At 47.4% G+C, this 27,995-nt stretch overlaps 1 protein-coding gene across 7 annotated transcripts in view; it reads right to left on the bottom strand.

Annotated features, from left to right (window-relative positions):
- Window positions 1–615: 615 nt before the first annotated feature.
- Window positions 616–27,995, bottom strand: part of LOC125723364 (GRB2-associated-binding protein 1-like) — a 40,810-nt gene continuing 13,430 nt past the window's right edge. For 3 of the 7 annotated variants that reach the window (XM_048999871.1, XM_048999870.1, XM_048999876.1), the window contains 11 exons: window positions 16,024–16,318; window positions 12,830–13,040; window positions 12,423–12,488; window positions 11,247–11,872; window positions 8,616–8,707; window positions 8,087–8,390; window positions 6,679–6,765; window positions 4,639–4,732; window positions 4,113–4,239; window positions 2,419–2,547; window positions 616–2,265 (listed from right to left, as the gene is read on the bottom strand). In XM_048999871.1, coding sequence (XP_048855828.1) covers window positions 2,107–2,265; window positions 2,419–2,547; window positions 4,113–4,239; window positions 4,639–4,732; window positions 6,679–6,765; window positions 8,087–8,390; window positions 8,616–8,707; window positions 11,247–11,872; window positions 12,423–12,488; window positions 12,830–13,040; window positions 16,024–16,318 — 2,190 coding nt within the window. In that variant the 3' untranslated portion in view covers window positions 616–2,106. Of the gene's footprint in view, window positions 2,266–2,418; window positions 2,548–3,036; window positions 3,113–4,112; window positions 4,240–4,638; window positions 4,733–6,678; window positions 6,766–8,086; window positions 8,391–8,615; window positions 8,708–11,246; window positions 11,876–12,422; window positions 12,489–12,829; window positions 13,041–16,023; window positions 16,319–24,592; window positions 24,708–27,995 lie in introns of those variants that run through there. The other 4 variants (XM_048999875.1, XM_048999872.1, XM_048999873.1 and 1 more) reach the window with 4 other exon arrangements.

Raw genomic sequence — 27,995 nt, 5'->3', positions numbered from 1 at the left:
GGAGTCCCAAATATTATACTTAACAAAATGAACTTTAAATATACTTTTTTGGTAAGGGGTATATGAATAATGCCTGTTTGGGACGCATATTCATCCCTAAGCGTTTTGCAGAGGAGTGACGCTGCCTGATTGAGAATTCTGACTTTTTTAGCCAGATATAAAGTCAGAATTGGGAGAAATATTTGTTTTTTTTTCTACTCCAGATAGCGGAAACGGACTTTCATATAAATGAAATAATTCATTTGTGAGAGTGTTATATCAGAGGAAGGCAAAAGTATCGGAGCAAGAGCAAGTAATATTTACCTCAACATGATTACTCTGACTTTAAATTAGTCGGACTTCAAAAGAATGGAGTACTTAAAGGACAAGTAATTGAGGTTTAACCAGTTAGTATAGCTAAAATTTTCGTCCTACGAGTTTAAACGCAGTTCAGTCCATTCGGTCTCAGTAAATGGCTTCCAGTTGTCAGACACAAAAGTGAAAAGGTAGTTTAAAAAACTAATCTGAAATCAGTGAAAACCTATCATCATATCATTATTTTTTCCTCTCCTATGGGGCACTGCCCTCCCACAGAAGACACCGTCATTTCAAAATATAGCTGAAACAAAAGAACTGTTCATGATATATAATGGTCTTTATTTAGTTTAAAATGTACATTTCTCTTTTGATTCATTAAAAAAAGATTAAGCATCAAGGATTTGGAGTTTGTCTTGCAAAAAAAAAAAAAAATTCTGGAAGAAAAACAGGAATAGCACTTCAACGAATGGTACATGCAAGAACAATGCAGCTATTATATACAGCAAAGATCTCATCAATGGTGAGTTCAAGGGTGAAAAAGTTACTAAAACTAGTTCATACACAAACAAGATTCTCAAGTACTAAAAGTTTACATAAAATGGTTTGTCCTATTTACAAGACTTATAAAGTTGTTGATAAGGCAGTCAGTCCCAAGAAAACTGGATATCAATTAAAAAATAAATTATACTCTTCAGAAAATATGCAATGAATTGGTAAGCCAGTTAAAACTGAAAACAAACAATCAATAAAACTGGTATGTTTTAGAAATGCATTACTTTGCAGAAAAAGCAACACGTGTCCATGACAAGTGTGTCTAAATTTCCTGTCGATCTTGCGGGAATTTAAGAGCAATGAGTGAAATGCGTTGCCTCTGATGTTAAAATGAATGGTAAAAAAAGAAAACAAAATAAATTACAACTGATTGCAAAAGTTAGTATTTCAATGAGTACCTGATTTGTTCTATTATACTTTAGTTTGATACCTTGCATAATTAACAGGAAGTCTAAAATCTTCCCGTTAAAAACTGTCACAGTTATAGATTCCACCCTTTTCCCGATGGTTTAATTTGACCATCTGAGAAAGTGTAGCGTTCTATCCTGCAGAACACACACACTGTAGCTTTCACATAGCTAGATATTCGAACATAAAGGACATTCATATACATGACATTTTTCAACATGACTACCTGCATTTTGTGCAGCACAGATGTGCACTTTGTGCTGAGCGCCGGGGAAGATGACGGATGATGGTCTGCAGATTCACCGTGTTTAATAAGCCAAAACACATGCCTGTGCGCAACGAGAACCTACAGAAAACTGAAAACGGGAATTTAAAAGCCCGAATCTACAGAAAATCACTCGGATCAAGGTGGAAAAAGTGTGTCAATGCATCATGAAAGTAACTCAAAAATTACTATTGCAAAAAAAAAACAAAAAAAAAAAAAAACAAAAACCTTGGCCTACAATGTGATGAAATGTGTGCTTTAGGTGAACTTTTACTTAACAGGAAAGTGTCGAGCAGAAAGTAATGACAGGATTTACAAAGATGTCCTCTGTAGTAACGTCCAAACAACAAGTATACATTTCCCACATAAGAGAATGGCACTAATTTCTTAATTTCACCAGGGACTCCTGGCACCACAGTTCAAAAGGGCAGTGCATCTGAACAGTTGGCAGCGTAAACAGAATGAGGCACTTGACGTCAGGTAGGGTGGGGCCTCTGTCCCACAGGGGGGGGTCATGGGTAACGCGTGGATACAAGGGTGAGGTGGAGGAAGGTGAGGAGCTCTGTCTCCCAGATAAGAAGCCTTCACTTAGAGCCCTTGGTGGGAGTGTCAGTCTCCGTGGACTGCCTCTCATCATTCCAGGCCTCTCTTGTGTTCTTCAAGGCTTGTGTCCGCTGCTGGTCCACCACCACATAGTCCACACGTTCATCCGAAACACTGCTGCCTGTCCCATTGCTCTTTTTCTGAAACGGAAAACGTTTTCCACATTGGTTGACTGCGTCTACAGCTACACCCTGTGGTTTTGGTTATTAAATCGCGTCAGATCTTCCATGTGGCTGCCTGGAACCATAACGGGGGCCTTCAAAAGCCATGACACCATTCTCACGGCAGCACACCTTTCGCGGAGGAGTCGATTTGCCGGGGTCCAGGTCCAAGTCGAGATATTCCACCTGCTTGTCTGCTTTGGTCTTCGTCATTGGGCTGCTACCTCCGTCAGTGCTTATCTGAGGGCTGAGCTTCATGCTCTGAAAGCAAGGAGACAAGCTTAACAGAAGAGGCAAGCTGGAACATAAGCAAAACGCACTGCATTCCAGAGACATTCATGACCCCAACCCAAGCATGGTGCATCTTTAAAAAGAATGGCAATGTGTCTATAATGATGGAGGACTACCAAGAAGTGGAGATGACTATAAAAGATTTTTTTTAAGTGACATGTGAAATGTAGGCTGGAAACACAGTTTTGCTGACGTGTCGATTCTGATACATCCACATTCCATTAAACTGTTCTCCAGGCTTTGGCTAAAGAAGACTCAGCTTATATATATAATTCTTCTTGATGACAACATGCTCTCTCTTTTTGTCCCAAATGGGTAGTTAGACAGACCAAATGAGCAACAAACTAGAATTACAAGGAATTCCAGACCAGCAGGCTCTACAAGGGGAAAATAAAATCAGTTTTGGGGCCCAACTGGTCTCTGGGGACTGACTGCTCCTTGTGGGAGCCCCCTCCTCACCTCCTCCAGCGTGTCAAGACCTGACACCTCCCTCTTAACGGGGGTGATAGGGACCGTGCAGTAGAAGGACTCCTCTCTACATAGTAGGAAGACAGCAAGGAGAGGAGCAGGTGGTCAGGACACAATGGGAGAGGAGAACAGAAAGGAGGGGGCAGATGACTAAAAGGGAGGGAAAACATGGATGTTGGAAAAAAAAAATATATAAGCAAATTAACAAAAGGTCCAGGAAATGGAAGCAGGGACTGATGCCACTTCAAAAGGAACATGCACGCAGGCTGTCACAGAGCCCTTTCACCCCACACGGCAAACGTGTTCTTCTGCAGTAAGAACACAGGCGAGGCACGGTAAAACCCGCAACTTTGATTATCCAACAACAGTGCATTAAAGAAGAGTTATTTAAGAAGAGTTCTATTTAAATTCATTTACAGGGCCTGTGTTGAGTTGCAATATGAAAGGGGTCCATGGAAACAAGGTGAAGGGGGGGGCGGGAGGGGGGGCAGAGTTAAAGGGACCCTGAAAAAAAAGTCAGGTGACAAAATCAGTGTGGAAGGGTCAAGTTGGATTTCTCCAAAAAAAACAAGTTCTTGGGGAGGAGGGTCAAAGTAAGTAAAACGGAAGTGGAAATGCGTAAACAAGAAGAGTGGGAAGATATAGAGAAGGACAGGAAGTGGGAGGAGCCCTTCTGACGTGGCCATGGAGGACTGTAATGAAACGACTTTGGATTGTCAAACTACTACACTGGTTTTACTGCCAAACAACTGGTTTCCCGGCAGTTCTACATGGCCAGCTGTATTACCAGGACGTGCGCTATGAGATCAACTTCATCGGAGAATGGTTGAGCAATAATGAGAAGAATATCTCTCGTCGTGCTATGATTCTTCATGATGGTTTAATCGAGCGTGTGACAGAAAAGGAAATCTGGCTCCTATAAAGCCCTGAATTTAGAGAAGCTGAACTTGGGTGTCAGCAGCTCCAGTGAATCCACAAGAAACTCTTAGCCTTGATACAACCTTGATAAAAGCAATTAAAACAGAAACAGTAAAACAAAGAGTAGTCGTGGAGCTGGGTTTACATACTGTATCATCTGAAGGGATACTAGAGTTGTACATGGCTACATAATTCTCCTCACACTCGTCGGACTCGTCACTGGAGGCGGTGCTGTGCACCGATGGAGGTCTCGAAGGCATAGGAAACCTGGAGGGACTGATCATCAGGACAAGGTTTACACACACGCATGCTCAAACGGGCACACACACACACACAGCTCTGGTTACAGTGGCACAGTCCCTGCAGTGACGCAGAGTGGCCACCAGGGTAGCCCACATTCCACCATTTTGCCCATCAATCTCAATCCGCCAACTCTAGTGGTCTGGAGATGAACTCAGCGGGCAACCCGAAGCACAGCTGTAGGTTCACCAAGCACAGTGGAAGGTACCGGCAGCTGCAGGCATTGCTTGCTGTATTCTGGTGATGCTACAAGGCTTCCATAGCTCCCAGACTAATGAGCGAGTGCATTATAGAAAATGAGTGAGATGATGAGGGTGAGCATACAGTGGTGCAGGGTCAGTGTCACACAGCAGGCCAAAGGCACAGGACACTTACTCCGGAACAAATGACCTGGTCACGGGGGAGTGGACAGGGGCTGGCAGCTCCTCCCATTCAGGCAGGGTCTTTATTTCAAGGGGTGCTGGTCTAGCTGTAGAGGGAGATGCAGACAGTTACCACTGATAAATCAGTCATGGCCAAAAGTTTTGAGAGTGACACAACTATTACATTTTCACAAAGTCTGTTGCCTCAGTTTTTATCCAATTTGCATATACTCCAGGATGATAGGAAGAGTGATCAGATGGACTGAAATTAATTGCAAAGTCCCTCTTTGCCATGAAAATGAACTTCATCCCCCCCCCCCCCCCCCCAAAAAAAAAACATTTCCACTGCATTTCACTCCTGCCACAAAAGGACCTGCTGATATCATTTCAGTGATTCTCTCAGTCAGGATTTCGCCCAGAGGTTGATTGACAGCAGCCACTGCGAATTGCAGAGGTCTTGAAAAAGAAGGGCCAACACTGCAAATATCGACTCTTTGCATAAACTTAATGTAATTGTCAATAAAAGCCTTTGACACTTATGCTTGTAATTATACTTCATTTTACCACAGAAACATCTGACAAAAAAGATCTACAAACACTGGAGCAGCAAACTTTGTGAAAACCGATACTTGTGTCATTCTCAAAACTTTTGCCCACAACTGTACCGCCTGAATAGTTACAATTACATTATGTGGGCCTCTGTGTGTAATGTCCTATGGATAAATGTGAATGTATCAGCAAGAGTCAACTCAATATGACGTGGCTAAGAGACTTAAACATCCACATAAAATAAAATTAAAAAACTTTGCAGTGAACCAATGGCTGAGACAAATAGTTCACTAGAGGGCGCTGTTCAGCAGCGATCCAGCAACTGACCAGGTGTAGTATTATCTAGACTTGATTGTATGAGAGCCAAAACTTTTTAATAAAAGTAGGTGTTAGCAATACTGTGTTGAATGAAATTCTCAATCAAGCATTAAATTATTTTAAAACCTGTTTTACTTTTCCCTCAATAGTCATACACAAGCTCTGCTTAACTATGTTAATAGCAGCTTCAACATTTGTAACGTGGGTCGATAAAAGTTTGCGTCTAGCCACCTTTACAGCTCTGGGATGTAAGGGACAGTCACTCCTCACAAGCCCCATATCGCTGCGCTACTGTGAGCAGCTGGTACGCGCATTTCTCACTGTGCCTACAGGCGTGAGGCAGGTCGCTTTAATTACGACCTTGCATGTCCAAATGACCGACTGGAGAAGCCGCGTCGCTCACTGGCTCAGTGAAAAACCAGGGGATACAGCATCGCGGTGACACTGGAACACTGGATCATGAATGAATGAAAATGGCTAGGGGACCACATTTGGGATCGTAACGCGTCCCTGTCGTCATTGGCAATTATCTCTATGCAGCTGGAGCTGGAGGACGTCCAGCCGCAGCAGCTCCCTAACAGGGTGCAATCTGCCATATTTCTTGATAAATATCTCTGGCGGGCTAAGTGACACGCACCATCTGGTGGGATCCATCACACAAAGCAAACAGGACTGATAAGCAGAAACAGACAGCGGCCTTGTAAAGCAGACACTCGGACATGGCGCCAGTGCTCCCATTCAGCCAGCACAAGTCTGCCCGGTCTCGCCTGATGCTCTCCGCCTCTGCTAAAGGAGCATGTGTGATGAGCAGAGCGCTTGTATTTGGCGAAGGCGCTGGCTTTGTATAGAGTATAACTTCAGCTGATGTAGCAAGGAGGTGTAAAAAAAAAAGCATCTTTCTTCAGACATGAAGAGAAGAGTATCAGGAACCTGAGGGTCCCAAAATCCACTAAGTGCCTTTTGTCAGCATCTGTATATGTATGGTGAAATGGCAAAGGACGGGCAAACAGAGAAACGCAGATATGAACAGAACACATCAGACTTCCGGAGACTTGAATTGTCTTTTCTTTTGATGGTTTGAGTTAGTGAAAGATCTATCTATATTTAAAGGGTTAAACGAAGAAACTAAAAAAAAATAAACAGAACCGTCAGAATTCTTATAAAAAAAAAAGAACGTTGTACTTACTTTTGCGGCGTCCTGGGAGTTCACCTACGGTTTGTGAATCACTTCGCTCTAAACCAATCGGCTTCACCCTTACTTTTGGGCTCTGACCTGGTTGGAAAGAAAAGAACATTCTTTTAAACCAAAACTTTTAACTCCCACCGTCTCACCCACTTCCCCAATGCAAAAGTACATGGATCGAGCAGCTCACTGTATGGCGCTAACTTGGTGAGCAGGACGTCAAACTGAAGTTAAAAGCAGCAGAAACAGAAATGGGAAAGGGGAAGTGTCCCCTGCTGGGGAATCAGAGATCCCCACCATACCTCAATCACACGCAAGACAATCCATTCATTCAAGGCGAGCTGCAGAGAGCCACAGACCACAGCAGACAGATGTGCCGACATGCCTTAAGCTAGTGTAGAGTGTCTCGCACAGAAAAACAGTGGCAAAGGGAAGCATTCCTGACCACCAGGTGGAAGATGAGAACACTCCTTCATGGACCAGAGAGCATGAAATGCAAAGAGGGAGCACAGGTTTTGTGGGTAATGGGTCTGTACCTGTCCCTTCATTATACAATGTACTGTGGGTGTTTCTTCCCCCCATCATTTCCATACCACAATCTCTAATACCTCTTGTTTTATAGTGAGTGCCATTCCGAAAAGAAAAATGGACAGATTATTAGAGTTCAGACGCACCCCTCCCCCCCCACTTCAAAGCGTCCCATTCCACCCTAGGTGACACACTTATGCCAGGACACAAAAATCAAACAGCACTCCTGTGCCGGTTCTGTTATGGAACCCCCACCCTCCCCCATCCTCCCTCCTCTGCCGTAACACGCAGGGTGAATGTGTAATCAAAGGGGCCCATTCAGCGTGTAACAATGGGAACGGAGGTGAAGGGGCGGGGGGGCGGGGGGGGGGGGACCATGTGGCGGGTGCCAACGAAAGGAACAAAATACCAAAATGCTAAAAACGGCTGCTTCGGAATTCCCCCCAAAGCCCAGGCCCCCCTGCCATATTTAGTACCAGCTGGAACCAATAGGAAGGGGTTGCGTGGTGACTTATACTGAAGATGTTAAGAATAGTAAAAAAAAAAAAATGGCAGTTCATCTACATTGGTCTAAAATCAAGAACTGCCATCATGTTAGCTAACCCAAACGCAGAAACTCATAAATGTAAAATTCTCCTGTCAAGCATGCAGAACAATACAGTGTAACGGAGAGAGAGGAGTAGGAATTCATTAGAAAAGCAGCCATTTTGACCAAACAGACATACTGATGGTCATGCAGACACACTGAGCGTCATCATGACATCCTGACATACAAGCGTGCACAGACACACGCTCACATTCAGGTACACACAGACCTCTTTTGACAAACAACCCTGGCAAGCAGCCTGTTTTGCGGACACAGAACCCCGTCCTCCCTGTTCACCTTTCCGGTCCGGTTTAAGGTTGCGGTGAACTGGTGGGGGCTGGCAGTCACTGATTAGCATGGGCCGGCATGGCGGGGTCTTGGGGCTGGTGCGGAAGCCCATGTGTGCTGGTGGGGGAACCTGCTTGCCCAAGGAGGAGAACTCGGCCGTGCTTGGCGTCATGGGCACGTAGTTTGTTTCGTGAATGAGCTCGGCCATGCTCCCCATCTGATGGTGGGAGGGCGAGTTGGCACTCATGGGCACATAGTTCTCATCCACCTCCTCCGTCGAAGCACTGCTGGCCGCAATCATGCGATTGCTCTTCTGTACTCGGTAAACAGGATCAGAAAAACTGTGTGAACTGCTGCAATTTCATCACAAAAAAAAAAAAAAAACAAAAAAAAAAAACAGTGATGAGTAACAGCAAAGGCCACCTTTTCTGTCTGGGGATGCGCTGTACAGAATCACTGAAAAACCTTTCAGTTACAGAAGGGTAATCTTTCACAACTCTTAATAACAAATGTCTTAACATGTTAAAAAAAGACTTACAAAGCTGCCATTTAAGCTTTCATTGAAGTCAAATGAACTGCTTCTATCCGACAGAATTCTTGGGATGTCGTAGCAATCTTGGGATCCGAAATCTGGAAAAGGCATAAATGTATTGATATACCACTATATATATATATATATATATATATATATATAAGGATATATATATATATAAGGATATATATATATATAAGGATATATATATATATAAGGATATATATATATATAGACACACACACACACACACACCACATCTTTTACACCTTTTCTGAAATTTGTACTCTTCTGAACTGATAAAGTTTCTTTGTAGTACAGCTTGTAAGCGAGGAGTAGGAGAGCAATGGGTAGGAGTAATTTTTACACTCAAGTCTTGAAGACTAAACATCAACCTAAACCTCATGCTAAAGATGCAGCAATAAGCATATGAAAGACGACAAAAATTCCCGGCAAAGTAAATTCACAAGAGGCACAAGACTAAGCATGTCACTTCCTGGAAAAAAACCACGGCTCTAGGGAACCACGTGAAACATGAGCTGATCAGCAAACAACGGGCAGCCAAACCCGTTCACCGGAGCAAGATCGTTCATTGGTAGTGAGCTTGGGGAATTAATGAAACGGCGCAGGCTGCATTTTGAGAACTGCCTGATTCTCTATATGAACTCCAGTCACAGCTGTCTGCGGCCTTGAGGTCACCACACACAAACAAGTCCAGGACTAATCACCCTGAATGGAAGTTCTTCTTCGCAGCTCAATCCTAAACATTACTTGTTGCTTGTCTTGCAAATATGCAGTTATCTGTCATTCATGTATCACGCATCTAGTCGTTCTAGTTGACCCTGACGCCATTGAATCGTTTAAGCCGACCATTCCGGTGTCATCCAGTCTATAACTGAATCATTCAGTGCCGCTACCGTAAATGGGCATTTGCATTTTTTTATTTTTTTTGAAGGGGATTATTCGAAAAATGCCACGCAATGGTTTATGGGAGTTATTCTGAAGCAAAATCATTAATGGACCTTGCAATAGTATGATGCAAGAGGCCGACGTTAAGTAGTATTGCCATAATAACAGGCTCTAAAACCTAAGAGACGTGTCGTGGACTTTACGATGCCCTTTGAGATAGCATTCCAGGAATGGTGTTTCTGGTTAAGTGCTCCGCGCTCAGAGCTGAACTCAGCGGCTCCATTCACCCGCCAGGTGAGTGCTGTTCCAGAACAGAAAGCAGAACCCTGTGCTTAGGGATGGAGAGCGGGCAGAGCGTGGTCAGCATTTTCTGTAGGTTTTGTTTCACTGCATAACCGAAAGATGTTCTGAAAGCGATTGCTCAAGGCTGCTGTACAGTGACCAGATCCTGAGGCAGCCATGAGACGGGGGCTGAAATGGGAAATAGCAGACTTGATATTCAATAATTTGTAAGTTTATACATGGAGACTGTATTAATCAATCACAGATATACAGGTAGAGACTGTGCTGCAGTCTGGAAGTTTGTCCGTCCATTTACTATAAGCGTACAGTTGATGTGAACACACTGGGGATGAAAGCACTCTTCAGCTGCGGCTTCCCACCCCAGGTATGCCACGCCATCTGGTACAGCTGCCACAGGCGTCAGTGCCAGTGGTAGGCTATGAGGTGGCCATCTTGGTTGTGGGCACAATGCCCTTGGCATGTGTTCCTTCTGTGGTTTCCTCAGCCTTAGTCACAAGACTGCTGGCCAACCACGCGCCAATGGTTACTGACCCGGTTCAAACACAGGAGGTTTCCTCATGTAACCAAATTGCACGTGAGATGGCTTTTGGGCGATCATTAGCACTTTGTAAACATTTCCTTGCAAATGCGCACGTTGTGTTGCACCGTCTGTTAAATGATCTAGTATCGGCTTTTCAGTATAATCTGATTTGTACCTGGGTGTCTAGCAGGAAAGCTCAGAAAGCTTTGATGTTTAGATAAATGTCCCTCGTTTCACTTTTCACATGAAATCTGCCAGATTTTGACTTCCCGAAGTCCGATCTCTTGGGACGGTCTCGGGAAATGACAGCTTTGAGCTTCTTCTGCTCTTCCATTTATCATTAGCCATCGAAATAAACACTCTGTCATTTATCTGCCAAGAGCAAACAGCCACGTGTTACTGTATGTAGCCACTAGAGGGAGCTGTCTGAAGCCATGCGTCCGCTCCATAGTCTTCATCGAGGGTTACTATAACAACAGACAATATAAACACTCCATCAGAAGGGAGAGAAAAGAAAATTTTAGGCCTCCAGTTGCACAGGATATAAGATCGCGTGGAGGGAACATATTGTCATGTTGTTTTTTCCCCCCCTTTCCTAATATTTTTTGCTAGACACCGAGACACTGACAAGGGCTTTGTACTGGCAGTGTGTGAAGCAGAATGGAGCGTGCATGCGTGCATCTGAAAGCAGCTGCGTTCCTGACGCTTACAGCGCATGTCCAGTGTGGGATGGAGACACTTGAGGCAAAAGTCCACAGGAGAAACAGAGGGGCAGGACCGTGACCATGAAGGGCAGTGACAGCATGTCAAGTGCGACGAATGGAAGCAGAGAGGGGGGAGTGGAGGGTGGGGCCACGGAGAAAAGGGTGGCCAACCTGGGGTGGGCCAACAATGCAGGCACTGACCTTTCCGGAGGCGAGAGGCATCCATTACGCTGATGGTGTTGCTGTGGTGAGTCCGACCCCCAGTGGGGACGCAGTAGTTGCTGTCCGTCTCCGAGACTGGGCGTGGGATGGCGTACGTTTCTGTTGGGGAACGCTCAGGTGGAGCGACTGGGGAGGGTTTTGGTGGGCGGGGCGGGGGCACGTCTGAGGGTCCGGATACAGCCACCTCTGGCCCGACCGTCCTGGGTACCTGGTAAGTGCTGCTGCTCCCGGGCGTGGGGGGGATATCATAGCTGAGGGATACCTGTCTGAGACGAGCCTCCACAGGTCCCCGGCGGGGGGGCACGCCACAGGCGCGCAGCTCGCCTACTGACTCCGCCCCCGGCATGGGTGGAGAAGAGGAGGCCGACGACTTGGGCAACAGTACAGTGTCTTGAGAGTAACTGCGCGGCAACAAATACAGGCCTGTGTCTACGGACATGGATGCCGCGCGGGGGGGCGGAGAGTCATAGATGGCGGCTGACTGCGGGAAGAAGCCATTCACAGAGCCATGCTTGGAGTTTGAGGGCTTCGTGGTCCTGTGAGAAGGGATGTTATCGTTGCAGTCCGTCTCCGTGGACATGGATTTAGACAGCTCGATTACAGGCCTACTGGGAAGAAGAGGGAAAAACCAATCATGAGTGACAGTTGGATAGCTTTTCAGTTACTGTCAGCAGTAGTTCCATCGTTATGGCATCATATTAATTAAACCAGGATTTCAGAAACAGAGTGTGTGATTATTACATGCAGGCAAAATTAGCTGGTTTTACTCATTGGTAACCAATAAGGAAGCCAGCAGAAATCAGGGTAAACCAGCCTGTTACTGCTGCAAAATAGTGCAAAATAACTAGGTTTCACACATCATTTATGAGTTATTAGCTGTTTCCTGTATCATGCATGGGATTTCTGTTTGAGTGTGGAGTGTGACTGTATCAGCGAGCACATGCAAATACGTCAAGTATACATGTAATTCTGAAAGCATCCGTGTGTCTGCACTTGTACATCTGTGAAAGTAAACATCAGGTCTGTCCTGCATGTGTGTAAACCCGTAAGCGTTTGTGGCAGGCATCATGCAATCGTATGTGTGCACATCACTCCACACACACACACGCACACACACCCGCACACACAGCTCCCGTCTCAGCACAACACACTCACAGGCTTGCGCTCCTGCTCTCACACTGCTCAAGGAGCATGTACTCCTGGTCCCCGTGTCCCAGGGAACTACAGCGATGACACGAAGGAGACAGATCAGTTTATGGGTGGGGATGGGTGCTGCACTATGCGCTCTGTTCACCATCCTGTACGGAAAGTGCACCCCCCCCCCCCCCCCCACGATGCCGTGTTCAAAAGCCACTGTGGAACGTAAAAGGCCAGATGCACCCTTAAATCAAAAACTGAGGTAAAAATTTAGCACACATTTCATTCATTCAGAGAAGAAAGACACCAAGTTAGAAGAAACCTAGATTGAGAGATCAACCCTCCGACACCCATTTAGCACATATTCAAACACAGCGCATCTCTCCTTTCCACTGTAACCTAGCGACTGCAGTCGTGCGTCTCACCTGGCGCCCGGCTTCTTGCTCTCGCAGTTTACCAGCAATACATATTCCTGCGGCTCCTCCGGGCTGGACGAAGGCTCCAGGTGGCAGACGCTGACGGGCTGGTAGGGGGGCGGCACACTGGCAATGACCGGGGGGGCGATGGTAGCATGTGCCGGGTGCGGGGGCACGTCCACCACAGCGCCGCCGGAGTGTGCCGGTGGCTTCCGTGAGTCTGTAAAGCAACCGACCCCAGTCCCAGTGGTGAGTCCCTGTTCCAGCTGAACTTCCTTAATTGCGTAATTAACCAAATATGTGATATAACAATCATTGTGGCTCCTCCCCCTCAGAAGAAAGTTGATTCAGAATCTCTGCAAGAGCAGAAAACAGCAGGGGAAGTTTCATGAACAGTGTCACGCTGCTCACATGTTGCTGACAGAGGAAAGCACTGAGCTGCAGAACCTGTTTATTCTGGATAATCGACTCCAGACCACGAGGAAATGAGGTGTTCCAAGGGCTGCCCATTTTCTTGCCTGCTCAGCCTCGAAAACTCATCGCCCTTATTACTACACAAGAGAACTCCAGGAGTAAAATGGCCTGTATCACCACTCTCTCTCCCCCCCCATGCCAACCGCTTTGTATGTGTGTCAAAGGACAAAGATGCTTTGTGGATAATCTCCTAGGGGGTAGAAAGTGAAATATGGATGGAGATAAAAGTGGAGAGCTTGCAAACCTACTGCTACCGATTTCGCTTTGTGTCGGGAATGTCTCTTATTACAGCTGTCGTCGGCCCTACAGGGGACAGGAATGAAAGCTCCACAACCAGGCACTGCTGGCTCCACTGTCGCTCTGCTGGAGATGGGCAGCTTCAAGCTCCAAATCTAAACACAGCCTTGATTACGTTTCACAAACATTCACCGGAACCCCATGGTGTCCACGCGTCTGAAGGAACAATGATAAATGCATCACATCCCACCCAGTGCCTCTCTCTGATCAGAGTTGGGTAATTCCAGTCCAGACCGGAATTTTGTTTGAACCAACCAGTTGAGTGTTCTGTGACTGTGACTCTTTATGCTCAAATCTTGGTCTGGACTTTTACTCTCTGAACCTGAATTACCCAACTCTGTCTTTGATACATGTCAAATAAACTTCAGCTTGACAGCTGTACAGCGAGTGTCCATCTTACATCCCACTGACAGCGTATGAAACAGATGGCAAATGATTTTGTCGGGCTAATGGTCACATGATCTGGCTGCCGAAGGGCGGATGCTGCGTATCTTCACGTTATGACTGATTGTTTTGTCGCAGATAGGATATGGATTTTGAAAGGTTGTGGACAAATTTCCACTGAAGATCTAAAAGGTCCATTTTCCTCATGGCAGGGATAAGCAGAGTCCCACACGGCCTCAAGTTGTCAATACACTGCTCCCCCCCCCAATACTTTCATGGCCTCACTGCCATTCCCTCAAGGTTGGAGGTAGGCGGACTTATCAGTGGGGTCTGGGGGGTCCTTCGTTTGGTCTGAAAGCTTTTGACTTCACCCTGCAGTAAAAAGCCACCCCCCACCTTGAGCAGGGTCCCAGGGCCGATCCTACTCCTAGCCTTGCCTGACAGCCTCTTCAGAGCTGAACTTCTTGCTTTGCCAGAAACCACCAGTTGTTCAAGGTCCCCAGGTCTCCCGTTATCACAAGAAACTAGCTGACCCTTTACTTTCAAAGATAATTATTTCTTTTGAAGCTTTTCAAACTCTCAATTGAAGTTTCAGACAAGGTCAACTACATCCTGCCAATCCCAAACACAGACTACTCCTGTTGCCTTAATCACAAGATCTTCATCAAGACCAGGAACCTGATGGCCGAAATAAGCAGGTGGTCAGCAACAAACCCTGGACAATGGGGTGCATGTGTTTTCCTCCCTACACTGAAATGGCTTGACCCAGAGGTCTTCATTTCCTTAGCAAAGCCAAAAAAAGCTTAGGCAACGCTAACATCTTGTGCAGAGAAGTACTGCTTCACCACCAGACGTGTCAACGCCTACAGTGCCGCAGCTGAGCATACATTCCTCCCTGTCCTTCAGAAACCCAAATCAGAGCATCACTACTCTCTGGGGGAAATGGCAGAAAGGGTTTCGATCTGCAGAACGCGGCCTTCCGACAGTCGGGATCACGGACGACCAACTCCGGACAACGCAGAGGGGGGCCCATTTCCCATGGTCACAAATGATGGCCACTATTCAAGCCTGATGGCCTGCTCTCTCTCTCTCACACACACACACACACACACACACACACACACACACACAACTGCACACTGATGGGCTGCAGAGCTTCAGCTTGTTTGTGTATGCTGGCTACAAAAAGTGAGGGTGGGAGTGAGGGAAGGGAGGGGAGGGCTTAAGTCCCACTGGTGGGAAGGGAGATGAATGTTGGCATGGGCACAAAAGAATCTAAGACAACAGAGCTGGCTAATAACTGAAGGCCAGAGTGGCAGAGTTCAGGTTTAAAAGCATACTTCCATGCTCAGCTTCAGTATATCCCAAGGGCCAAGGTTCTCCACACTCCTCTGTACTCCGAAGCATCCAGTAGTTCCAGGATATCCATAACAGAAGATCCAACCAGAGGGTTGTGGAACACCGGAGGTGGTACAGGGAATTTTTGCTTCCTCTGATGTTAAATATCGTATAATTTATATTGCTTTTGAGTCCAACTGGGATGCTGCATGTATCACTTCTTGCTTCAGGTTTTTTTCCGTTTTTGCTACGTCTTGTGTTTAGTGTTGTGGTGCGACCATATTAGAAAAAGCACAGTATCAAATATGTTTAATTGAATTATCTTGCCAAATGAAAGGGGGAACTGAGAGGGGCTTTGAGTTGCATACCTCACTTTTGACCCCTATAGGACTGATTACGCACCTCTTTGACGGTTGCCACTGAGAATAAGCACCTTCACCATCAGACCCAAGGTTCTTTGCCCTGTGTCATATGACCTGCCTTGAAAACCCATTAGTAGGAGCCATGGAATAGGCTGGAGTGTTTCTCAGCTCCCTGCCAGACAGTCTACATTTTTGCTCCCTCCCAGCTCATTACCTAAGAGGGAGCAAAAACATGGACCGTCTAGGAGTAACTGAGGATCGGTCTGGGAAACACTATTATACAGGATATATATATAAAAAAAAAAACATTAGTTTGTGGAAAAAAGAAAAAGGACCGCGAGTTCTTACCGTCATCGGTGGGGTTGAACCCGCAAATTTCGCAGATGCTGCGGACCCACTTGTTCATGTCCTCCTCGGTGTCAGCCACCAGGTAGAAGACCCGCTCTATGGTCTTGATGTCAAAGATGAAGCTGTTCTCCAGGTCTTTCTTGTCGAACGTCAGCCCGGCATCCACTTGCTCACACAGGTTTAAGTTGATGACGCGGATGGGCTTTTTGGAGTGGTCATTTTTGTAGTAAACCAGCACGTCAGGGTCCCCAGTGAGGCGGCCGCTTCGGAGCACAAACCACCTTTTCTTCCATGCCTGTGGAAGGAGACGGATGTCACACAACCATAAGGAATCCAAACAGTCGACCCTCATCTGCATGGCACAATGGACAGTGCCAGTAAACAACTTCATCAGCCATGTACCATCATTCCTCAGGCAGACTGCAAGATGTCAGTGGTGCTGACCCCGACAGCCACAGTGTCCAAAAATATCCAACCCTGGCAGGCGCACGCTAACCACAAGCACGCTTTGGTTCAACTCTCTGGCCTTCGGATTTCAGAAAACATGAAGTGTGAGGGAGGAACTTGCAATTACACTTTTACAATAGATACATGTTATAATTCTCAACATCAGAGAGGAAAACCACGAAGCTAAAGGTCAAGGAGCATTTTTAAAATGACAATGAGTTTCAGACACACGAAAAAAGTAAAAATAAACAGCAGGGAGGAGGGGCTCATGGTGTACAAGTGGTAGATCTTCTTTGACTGCTATTGGTAGCTCTGCCTGCCAATCATAAGGCAGAGGCAACAGTCTGATACCAGCCCATGAAAGAAACAGAGGCTCCCTTAGTACCACTGCCAAGAAAGTCCACACAGAGGAGCCATGCCGGTGGTGGGGAGGGGGGGGGGCACATGTACATGCTGTTCTCCATGTTGGGTGCGTGGTTTCACCGAAAGATCTTCCTCGATTGGTTTTCACGCCGACTACTGCTGGATCCGCAGCCAATCACAGAACTTGGCAAAAATGTGGGAAGGGGCGCGCCGTAAAAATACTAATAAATCAGTGACAGTTACTGTCAAAAGCATCGTGAGCGTCTGGCACCGCCAGTGCAACATAACCCTGAAACACAAAGCAGAAGCTTTGTTTGCTTACGTCAGTAAAGTGCTTAAACTAGATTAGCAAAACGACATGCTTCTACATCTCATTATTTATAGGGGGCAAGTAACGGAGGCACTAATCAGGCAGGATCACTGCCATATGCTGAGACATGCTAAAAGCTCGTTCCTTCTACTTCTGCTGCTACAGTCTGGCTAAGAGATCCTCGGCAGAAACACAGTATATATACACATGCATGCTTTTTATTATTACAGCCCTCTATGGCAAAAGGGACCCACTGCTCAGGCTGTGAAATAATGCATTTTTCCTGTACATGACAAAACCCTTTGGGTTTTAATTTTCAAAGGTGGGGGCTGGAGGGGAGAGGTTGGTGCAACAAGTGACAGATCTGGTTACTGCTGGTTACTAATGGAAGGGGCAGATTTAATGGGCTCCGTGTGCCTCCCTCCTCCCCAAGCAGCTGTCTGGACAGACGGCGACCTGGGAATGACGCAGAGTCACTGTATATGTGCACAGTCTTAAAGGCACTGAGGCCCTTCCAGCATCTATTTTCCCAGGACACCTCCCCGTTCGGACAAGTGGGGGCATGCGGGTTGTTGCGCAGTGAGACAATGTGAAGCGTCTGCCCTGCAGGTTTCAGGGCACCCAGCCGACATCACCCTCCCTGGACAGCACTGTCGGGTGTTTCTAAAAAAAAAAGAGACTGATCGTTTTCTTTAACCTTCTCCATCACTTACAGAAAATGGTTCCATGCACATCACTCTGCAGGCAGAAAAGGCAGACCTGCTGTCGGCCGCGACACATAATCCTGTGGGAGGTGCCCCTCCAAGAAGCACATGCGGGGTTCACCCATGAGGGTCCAGCCCATCCAAATATCAGTCTCTATCTGGGCAGTCTATCACTGACAAAAAAAAAAGCCAAATGTTTACCTTGCTCGTGGGTTTTGCATGGTTAAAAGGCTTCCAAGTATACAGACTCTAGATCCTTCAGGATGATCCTCAAGTGGTCCCAAACCAACTGGGAGACATGGTCCCCCCCCAGTATGGCCCGGGTCTGCTCCCGGAGCTTCCACCCTGTGGGGCATGCTCAGTCCAAATTGTGGAGCTACCTTTGGGCCCCCACCCCGGAAGGTGAAAGGTGCAGAAAAGGGTCTAGATTTGGTTTCAACATTGGTATGGACTAAATCAGCCTGAACCCCACCCCCCCCTTCCAACACCCAAGACACTCCCACAACATTGGTAGGGACATGTCCCTACTGTCCATACCCAAATCTACGCCCTTGGGTGCAGAACCATTGAGGCGGGGAGCGTGAGTGAGCAGGACAGGCTCATGTTAAACCTGTTAAATTAGTAGGTGCCGTAGGTGACACCACTGGTCAGGCATGCTCAGATCATAAAACACAATTCATCAGCAAATTATCATTATTTAAAAATATATATATATATATATTTGCAGGTGATCTGTGCACCTGCCCTAAAGCCCTGGCAGAGTTACTCCCCAGCCAGAATCTCGAGTTGCATGACAGCAGAAAGGCACTCTGAAGGTCCAGTTTTGCCGAAACCGATTCCCACCAAAACAAGCCACACGAAGTGTTCCGTGGCCTTACCAGCCTGATCAGCAACGTTAGATGGTTTGGTGCCTAGAGAGGCTCATTAAACTGCCGTCAAATCTGTGACATGACATGACAAGTCACCAGAGTCAAATCTCAGGAGCCATTTATCAGAGCGGAGCTCTGGGAAAACATTTGTTTTTTTGTTTTTTTTTTTTACTGAAAAGGTGCTTGTGGCTCCTACCTATTGGTTCATCATTGTCTAACATTTGTGAGTCAGAAAAAGTAAGCTGGAGTCCTGAAACCCACAATATTGCCCAGTGGAAATCATTTTAAAAAAATGATCAAGAGACTACCCAGTATCCCAATGTTAAGGATGGCTGATGCTACGTATAGCTGAAGAACTAAATGCTGCTGAAACCTGGTATGTTCTTATGTCTATCTGGAGCACGGTGCAAATTGTGCTATATCATCTCCACACACAGAGGAGGTAGAATTCAAACCTCCATACAAGCCCTGGTGTTATGAGGTAACGGCGCTACCCACTGAAACACAATAGCGCACAACGCAGCAAATACGTCGGAGAAACGGCCATACAGAACCAGCAATGATTCTTCTTACTAAGTCACAGACGCCTAGATGTGAAGAACAAAAGGATGCAGATGAAAGCAGCTGTGCTCTCAAGATGGTAAGACCCAACGGAAGACCACCCTCACATTGCCGCATGGCAAGGCAGCAGACAGGAGAAGCTGCAGTCATCAAATCAGGCGACGAGTCCAGCTAGGTCGGGGCTCAAAGAGATCTGCTGGCTTATCATCCAAAATTCGCCGCGGCGCAAGACATCCTGCACAGGCCCAATCCAACTCAGACAAGACCAGCCCTGTCGTTCCCAGTCCTACCAGACTCTGTACCCCTGGTAAGCAGTAACCCATCCATACATCTTGCGCTCTGAATCCTTGCCGTCATGTTAATCTCACTCATGCTTGCAACCAAAGCCAGGCGCATGTCGGGCTGCACCCGCGGTGTCCTTTGAGCAGACATGACCAGGAAGCCTGACCCGTCTCACCCGTCATGTAGAACCATTACTCTGAACTCGGAGTAATGGATGCAGAGATGCTCAGGAAAAACAGTGTAACCCAAGCAGAGTTCAAGAAAACAGAGCGACTAGACAGAACCAACCAATGAGTCACATATAAACATAAATATGCTGCAAGGATGCTCAAGTAGTCACTTTAAAGCCGGTGAGACATTAGCAGGTGTTCCATGACTCGTGCTGGTCTGCTATGCCATATGCACCATATGCTATGACTCAGAGGGGTCAACTAGGAACTATGCACCATGTCCAGAGTTACCATGACTCAAAGGGGGTTCACTGGGAGCATCTGTCCAAGTAGGACACTGCACTTCATATGGCAGATGGCACTACACGTCCATCTGGGCAATGCCAGGATCTCAGATCAGTCACATGCGACTTGAGGTTTAAGCTCCTCAGGATGCAGGGAGCCCTTATTTTCCTGAAAGAATGGAGCATGAATCATTCCGACTAGGAGCTTTCCAGAAGGAGAACTATGGCGGAGAGCGTTTGTTGCTGGCCTTTCCCATGATCATCCCAAAGTTGGAGTGGGCGTTAAGGCTCCGGAGGTCAGCTGAAAGTCCAGCGGCTTCTCCACTGAGGCACAACAGGAACGGAGCAGCGTAGCCTTGGGACGATACAATGACGTCCGCATCCTGTTCAGGCATGAGGCGAAATGAAGGAATTACATCATCTTCGAATAGCAAAAAGAAATAAATCAAGATGAGGCCTAACTGATCACACTGTTGTGGAGATGGTACACGTCACAGGCGAGCAGAATGGTCAGTTTTCACCAGTGTTTCACTACCGTACATTACATGTCTACAGAATTGTGATTGGCACAGCAGCTGATGCATATAACTGCATTTTCACGTGTAATATTGCTGATATAGCTCTTCAGTTGCTGGTCTACCCTTGTGTTTCACCAAGCCTTCTTGACTCAGGCACACACTGTAACGACTGTTTGGGTGAACGGCTTCTCATCACCTTGACAACCCAACACGTTTCTATGTCTTCTGCCACAGGGGCCTGCAGAAGCGAATGAATTAATACCCTGATCCATGCCTAGCGATGCCTCCTGATGTTCATGTCAGGTTCTGTACCCTGTTTGGAGAGATCCAGCTAAGACGTTTAGCGCACCAGCCATCTGGGTCAAGTCAACAGCTTCCTGGACTCCAGTGCTTTTTAATATAAACACAATCTCAGCTCTGCTGAGAAAAATCAAATAGGCTGAAGTGCTTTTACTGCAAACCCTTGCAAGACAAAATCCACATGGTCATGATCAGAAATGGCTTGGCAGCGACTTGACCGGGAATGTGGAGACACACAGGAATTGAAATGCGACATTTCAGACTAGGGAGCGGAGATCATGCTAAGGACAGAAAAAAAAAAATAATGCCGTATTTGTTCACTGAAATATATTAATCATGCTGGACGTGCTTCCTTAAACAGGAAATATGCACCCAGCAATAAGTCACTGTCACAAAAATATTAACCTTGAATATGAGTTACAACGATGCTGAAAGGAAATTAGAAGCACCCCAAAAGATTTGGATATTTGCTTCTAACCACACAGAAGTCATGGTCATTTTGCATTTCTCCAACCCCTTCTAGGGTGAACTAACTACAGTCTACTGCTGCACATTGTGTACATGTGCAGTCGTTCTTCGACGGGCGCGAGTTCAGCTTTTAAACAAGCAGAGGGATGTGTGCGGTCGAGCGCAAAACGGCAATGAGCAGAAGCCGCGTCAACAACACTATCATATACTACTGAACAACCAAGGCCATAAAACAAAATGAATTTACAGTGCCCTTCTGCTTACGCCTGAGTGAATAATTACCCTGAACCATAACAGCCTGGAGCCGTTGGACTAAATTGAAATCATTCTCAATTGACATGCAACAGAACATATTAAATTACTATAACAGCAATAAAAAATTAATCTAGTGAGACTGACATAGCTATAAATAAATGAAAACAAACATGAGTGATTGCTTATAGCCCAGTGGCTAAGATTTCTCCCAAAGTTACGAGGGGCCCCAGCTCCGATTGCAGTATTAATTGCAGTTGCAGGAACCTCTGGCGGTACATTTCTGTGGGTCTCCTAGATGTTAAGATCTCACTCGCTGATGCACACAAACAGTCACACCATGACCATGAAACAAAAGGCATCCTGCTATTTGCAGGAACAGCACAGGAGCAAGATTAAACTGGAATATGAGCAAACAAACCGGAGTGTCTGTCTGCTTTTACCTGTCACGCAAAGTCTGGCTTGGAGCCGTTTCTGTTCCTGAGGTTTAATCAGCAACGCATGGTCACGTAGATGCACCATCTGCTCGAGACATGGGCTCGGAAGTAGATTGGGGGGGGCGGGGGGGTCACATGACCTGTGGGCCACAGCTGCACTGACTCATTCTTGCTGTTCAAGCTGGAAACAGCCCCCGTATTTGTTTCTAGGGACCACTGTTCCCCATCGGCGAGGCATAAGTGAAGTAACCATGGGGGGGGGGGGGGGGCAGGGCCACTTAGTGTCACAGCAATTAACCACTCAGCTACAAATAGCCCTAGACATTCCGCCAATGGCACAAAATAAATCCTAGTGCGCACGCACTTCTCTGGCACCTCTGGAATGCTCCTTAAGAAGCGCGATTTCACTCGGTCACTCGTCAGCCACGTTCCGTCATTTGGTTACGCAAACAGCACGCAGGCACTGCCCGTCACACACAAGACTGCTGTATTCCTTTGGACTTTTAGCAAATGATGGCCAGACAAAACCAATTGGATCCCAGAGAACAGGAGACCCACAGACCAATGGGATCCTGCTTGAGAATAGGCAGACAGACCAATGGTATCTCATCAAAGGCAAGACAGTCAAGATAATAGGATCCTGCCAGAGAGTAGACTGGGAGACCAATGGCATCTTTTTACAGAAAAGATAAACAGGCCAATGGGATCCCGCCAAAGGGTGGACAGACAGACCAATGGGATCCTGCTACAGAATAGACAGACCGATGGGATCCTGCCAAAGGGTGAACAGACAGGCCAATGGGATCCTGCTACAGAATAGATAGACAGACCAATGGGATCCCACCCGAAGGATGGTAAGGGCGAGTTGCAGATGCGTTCTTAACTGACAAGGCACATCAGGACGGCAGCCTTCCTTACACCACATGACATATTTGGCCCCATCCACTATGAGCACAAGCTTGTGTCCATGAAGTGGCTCACTTTTACGCAGTCTTGTATGCGTCCACATCGCCCACCCATCATCGGCTCAGCCTAGCAGACCGACACTCAGCATGCGGCCGAATGCGTAAGCGCCGGCACATGCAGGCATGGCTTAGCTGGCGGCGCACAAAGGGGCTCGGGCAGCCCAAACAATGCTCGGTTTCACAGAACTGCAGCAGTGGCCGTCACACTTTTGACGGCAGCGGCCTTGGCGATGGGGTGGTGATGGTGAGAGAGGGGGGCGCAAAGCAAGAGGGCACAAAAGTTCCTCTATTCCTTGTGGAGCAGCTTGCATAAATCACTCTTTGTTATCTGAAAATGTCTGGCATTCTTACGGCCGTGCTATTTTTACATCCCGAAACGCCACCGCTGCATTATGATGGGGCAATGTGGCTGATGGGAAAATGGCTCCAGCACCTACGGAGGGCAGCTGCTGCTGTTGCCCACCCTGCTGTATCTGAGACGGTTTTTTTTTTTTTGTGACGCTTGGATGTGATGACTTGACTACCTGTACTGTGCAGTTACACCCAAAAAAGGCTGCTCCTCTGTGAGCATCACCAGCAGGAAGCATATTGCGAGACTGAAGAGGCTAGAACCAAATGAGGCCGGACAAGCCAGAGTCTGCATCGGTCAGACGACCGTACCTCAGCACTGCCCATGACCTGCTCCGAAGCCTTACACAAGCACCCCCAGAACAACTCTGCCATCTGCTTTTAGATTCTGGATTGGAAACGGCCATCCTGGCAGGCAGGTTAGCAGCAGCCAGCAGGTTAACGGGGGCAGAGGGCAGTGGAGTAAAACGGTATCTAGTCTGATGTGTGAACTGGAATCTCCATGGCAAACGTGCAAAAGTAACTGAAAAAGGATTCGGCTGGATTTCCAAACCTCCAACTCCGGTACAGAACTGAGGTCTAACATTGTGCTGAAAAGGAGAAACAACAAATCAACAGTGCACCCCCCCCCCACCACCACCCCTGATATGGAAAGAACAGCACCAAGACACAGTGGATTTCCACCATGCACACTTGCTAAAGAAGGCACACAGAAACACGGAACTGTACCGAAAATGTGCGTCATTATTTCAGGCTGGACAGAACAGACACTTTCAGCCTCAGACCAGACGAAAACACAGTGCGTACAGCAAGAAATTACAACTGCGTATGGACCAGGGACTGTTTTTACTATAAAAACACTCACCGTCAGGGACACCTCTGGTTCACAATTCATTTGTGGGGGGGGGGGGGGGGGGGGTAAATTTAAAAGTAAATTTTTTTAAGTAAATTTAAAGTAAAAATTTTGTATTAATTTCTGTGCCAAGTTAGCCATCAGTAAGTTGTACTTTCCCTCCTTAAGGAAGATTTTGCTTAGATGTAACACACCCGAAACTAGTCCGATTCAATGGTCCTGCCAGAGAGACCACTTAAAGCTGTCGGGAAATCAGAAGCTTGCTGAAATGACCCAGAATCTCTTTTTTGCTATACAAAACGTAGTACAAAAGTTCCGACAAAAGTTCTCGTTCGGTTTTCTTCGGAACATCGGAGATCCGGAATATTCATAATCAAACGTGCACATAAACATGAAACCGAGACAACGATAAAAACGAAATAAGTGCAGGGTACAGACCGGCCAGCCGGACTGCTGAGGCCTCCTGAGGTAGTGGGGTGTCGGTTACCTCCCTCAGCTTCGGCGCACACTCTGATCTCCGTTTCACTTGCAGGAGAGAGCTGGGTCTGGGGGGGGGGGGGGGGGCGGGGCTCCCTAAACCCCTGCTGCCTTTCTGGCTGTTACCTTCAAGTCAAACACTGAGAAAACAGCCTACAGGCCATTCCATGGAGGGGAACACAACGGGGCTGGCCGGTCGGCCACCTCCCTGTCGCACCCACGCTCTCCAGAAAGCTCCAATCCAGCCCAGCCGCACCTTTCGACCACCTACTGGACGTGTTGTTGACGAATTCTCTGCCCGTTATCGAATGAGGCCGTTTTTACATGGAACTGGGTAGGTGGGGGGTTTGGGGGGGGGGGGGGGACCTCTCCCTTTTCTGACTTCCTTTGGTGCGTAATCAACCCCTTCCAGACCCTCCCTCGCCGCCCTCAGGCCCCGCCAGGACGGCCAGGAACCAGAGGGGGGGGGCAGGCGTGTGCGCACACAGCTCCGCGCTGATATCACATTTTGCCGCCCATGCCCATGCCGACGAGTCCACACACACCCAGCACAGAAAGCTGGCATCCCGAAAGCCTCCGTGCACAAATGCGGCACGATGCACTCCAGCCCTGAAGCTGATCTCATCGCAAACTCCGGCCTCGAGCAAAGAAACAGCTGACCTGGCTGCTCACAGTAAAAACTGACACCGTGACCCCATCTCGACCGCAAGCATCTCAGAAATGCCAGCAACACGTTTACCAGAAACGTACTCCAACACTCGATCCAGTAAGAATTACACCAAGGCACTGTCAGGCTCCGACTGCTTCCCGTTGGATCAGGGTGCTACTACTCCAACTTTACGATCCTGCAAACACCTCTAGACCAGTCTGACCCCTTCAGGTTTTATCCATGAGGTCAAGAACAGCAGATAATCAGCAGGTTTTCCACTGGTGGTATGAGTGAACCACAAGTCAATGTTTCCTATATGCAGAGCTATCATGCTTTCAGAGTTAACCAACATTACGGCATTGCACTCATTAATTCCGTGACAAACGTCATTTTCGAAGCCACTGCTTTTTCCTGCCAATCTCAGCAGCTTCTCGTCCGACTACGGCGACGGTATAATCAGGTGGCATATAGACAGTGATCAGTGAGTTCAAGGGCGTACACTCACATGCTAAGGTTCTGTGCTGCAGTTCTTTTGATTGCAAGAGGAAACTGGATTACCCAGAACACCACATACGTCTGAGCGAGCAAGCGTACCCAGAAAATTGGTTGAACCCTCAACTCCACAGGTGTGAAACAGCAAAACTACTCACTGAGCCCCTACACCTGTGTTTTTATGACTTTATAATAATCCCTGTAGAATTTCACCAAAGTGAACTGTCACGAGGGGGCCTGACTGTCAAGTCACATGACAGGAAGTATACTTGTTGACACTGGATGGAACGAGCATCCGTTTGGTGCTGACACAACGTGTATTTTTAAAGTGAACTAACAGAAACCACTACAGTCTTCTTGTCCCTGGGGCGAACTGAAATTCTTTTCCTTCCTAGGATTTAACTAAAGTTCAAACGATCGCCCTAACATTGACTACATGGCAGTGCATTCTGGGACAATAGTGCTGCAAAGCACCAGAAAATGTTTACAACTGGGACTTGGCATGCGAAAGCAGTGAACTGCTGCCATTTATCGAACTAATTAACCTGAAGCATGTAGCTCTGATAATCTACAAGTTTTCCAGGGGACATGTTTGATTATCCATCCACCTCCCAACTCTCTATCCTGCTTACAAACCCCTGGACTGCAGAGAATGCAGCATTACTCGGTGCTCAAAAAAATGCGTATTGCATCAGCATGACAATACCTTATAGTATAGTAGGCATTACTACCTACTATACTATATGCGCCGGCATACCACTTTACACGTGGAATCGTTACCAGTGCAGGGGCCGTGGATTTCAGAGAATTCCTATTTCCCCATCACTGCCTCCATCTCCAGTTTAATCTGGACGAGTGCCCATTCCAGAACAAGTCCATTTGGGGTTTGGGGAGAATGGAGCGGACCATGTGATTTACGCAGTCCGGTCTCACAAATCCGCTTGCCTCACGCCCTCCCCGGTGCATAGCTGTGCTGAGGAGAAGCAGAGGAGGGCAAGGGGATGGGCTCACCCACCATCGCCCGGCAAACAACCTCTCATTCCGGGGAGGCTGGAAACAAAAAGGCTGACTGTGTTTCGGTACCGGGCTGGGACAGTCCTGGGAATCTGCCTCGCCCCACCCAGTCAGCAACTAGCCTCATACTGCCCGCCAGATCTTCGTACCTCACGCCGTCTCCCCACGACCAGAAATACGGGAGGAGAGAATCATCTGTACTTGTGAGCAGATGTCATAGCTAGGGCAGTCTGAGGAAGAGTACAGAAATGGCAAACTGTGCCACAGGAAACAACAGAAGAGGAACTTGCGGCACTGAATGTGTCAGAGGGGACAAAAGCCAAACCGTCTTCTAGTGTCTTTCATTCAGTGCAGTTGTGGGCATCAGATGCCTGATTCCCCGCGGAAGAGAAGCAATGGTGCAAGTTCCATTATATTCCTGGGAAAATCTGCCCAGATCCATGGCTTTTAAGAGCATGGGGGAAGGATGCCTCCCTAGGAGGAGGCGCAGGAGGAGCCTCTAAGGTCAGCCGAGGAGGACACTGCTGAGAACGCAGGACCCCACGGTGAAAACGGGACCAGCTGCACAAACAGCACATCCCTTTAGAATGAGACCCTGCGACAGGAAACAAAACAGAAGAGGGAAAAAATAAGACAGCGGCAGAGAGCCGTGGAGAGAGAACGCGGTCACCGTGGCGACCGGAGCGAAGATGGCTGCGCCGACTGTAGACACCAGGCGACCACAAACCGATCAGAGACCAGCCACCTCACCTGCAGGCTCGTCTCAGCATGGCTGATCTGGAGAGCTGCCCAGAAACAGAGGGAAAAGCGGCTCTTCAGATCCCAGAACATGGGCATTGAATCATTATTGCCTTTTTCCCTCCCCTCTTTTTTTATGACATCACTTTGATGTGATCTTTGTAGCCCTGATAAGGTCTGACATCAAATAAGCCACAGCACCAAGGCCCGGGTTCACACTCCGAGGACGAGCGCGGGACGTCCGACGCGGAATGCAGCCGAGACTCAGACAGCCAGCGTGATGCGGGCTCTCGTTGGGCGCGCTGGCGACCAGCGATCGCGCCGAGTGATTTGAAGGCGCTCACCTTTCAGTGGGCGAAGTGTGTGTCAGTAGTCCTTAGCGCGATCAGTTTTCCCCGAGTCTTGTAACAGGGAAGTGAGGCGGACCGATTCACAGATCTCCATTCATTGATTAATGAGCATGGAGAGATG

This window comes from Brienomyrus brachyistius, unplaced genomic scaffold (genome assembly GCF_023856365.1).
Source record: "Brienomyrus brachyistius isolate T26 unplaced genomic scaffold, BBRACH_0.4 scaffold47, whole genome shotgun sequence".
Classification (NCBI taxonomy): Eukaryota; Metazoa; Chordata; class Actinopteri; order Osteoglossiformes; family Mormyridae; genus Brienomyrus; species Brienomyrus brachyistius.
The sequence above is the reverse complement of the archived record's forward strand: the minus strand, read 5'-3'. Positions and strand labels throughout refer to the sequence as shown.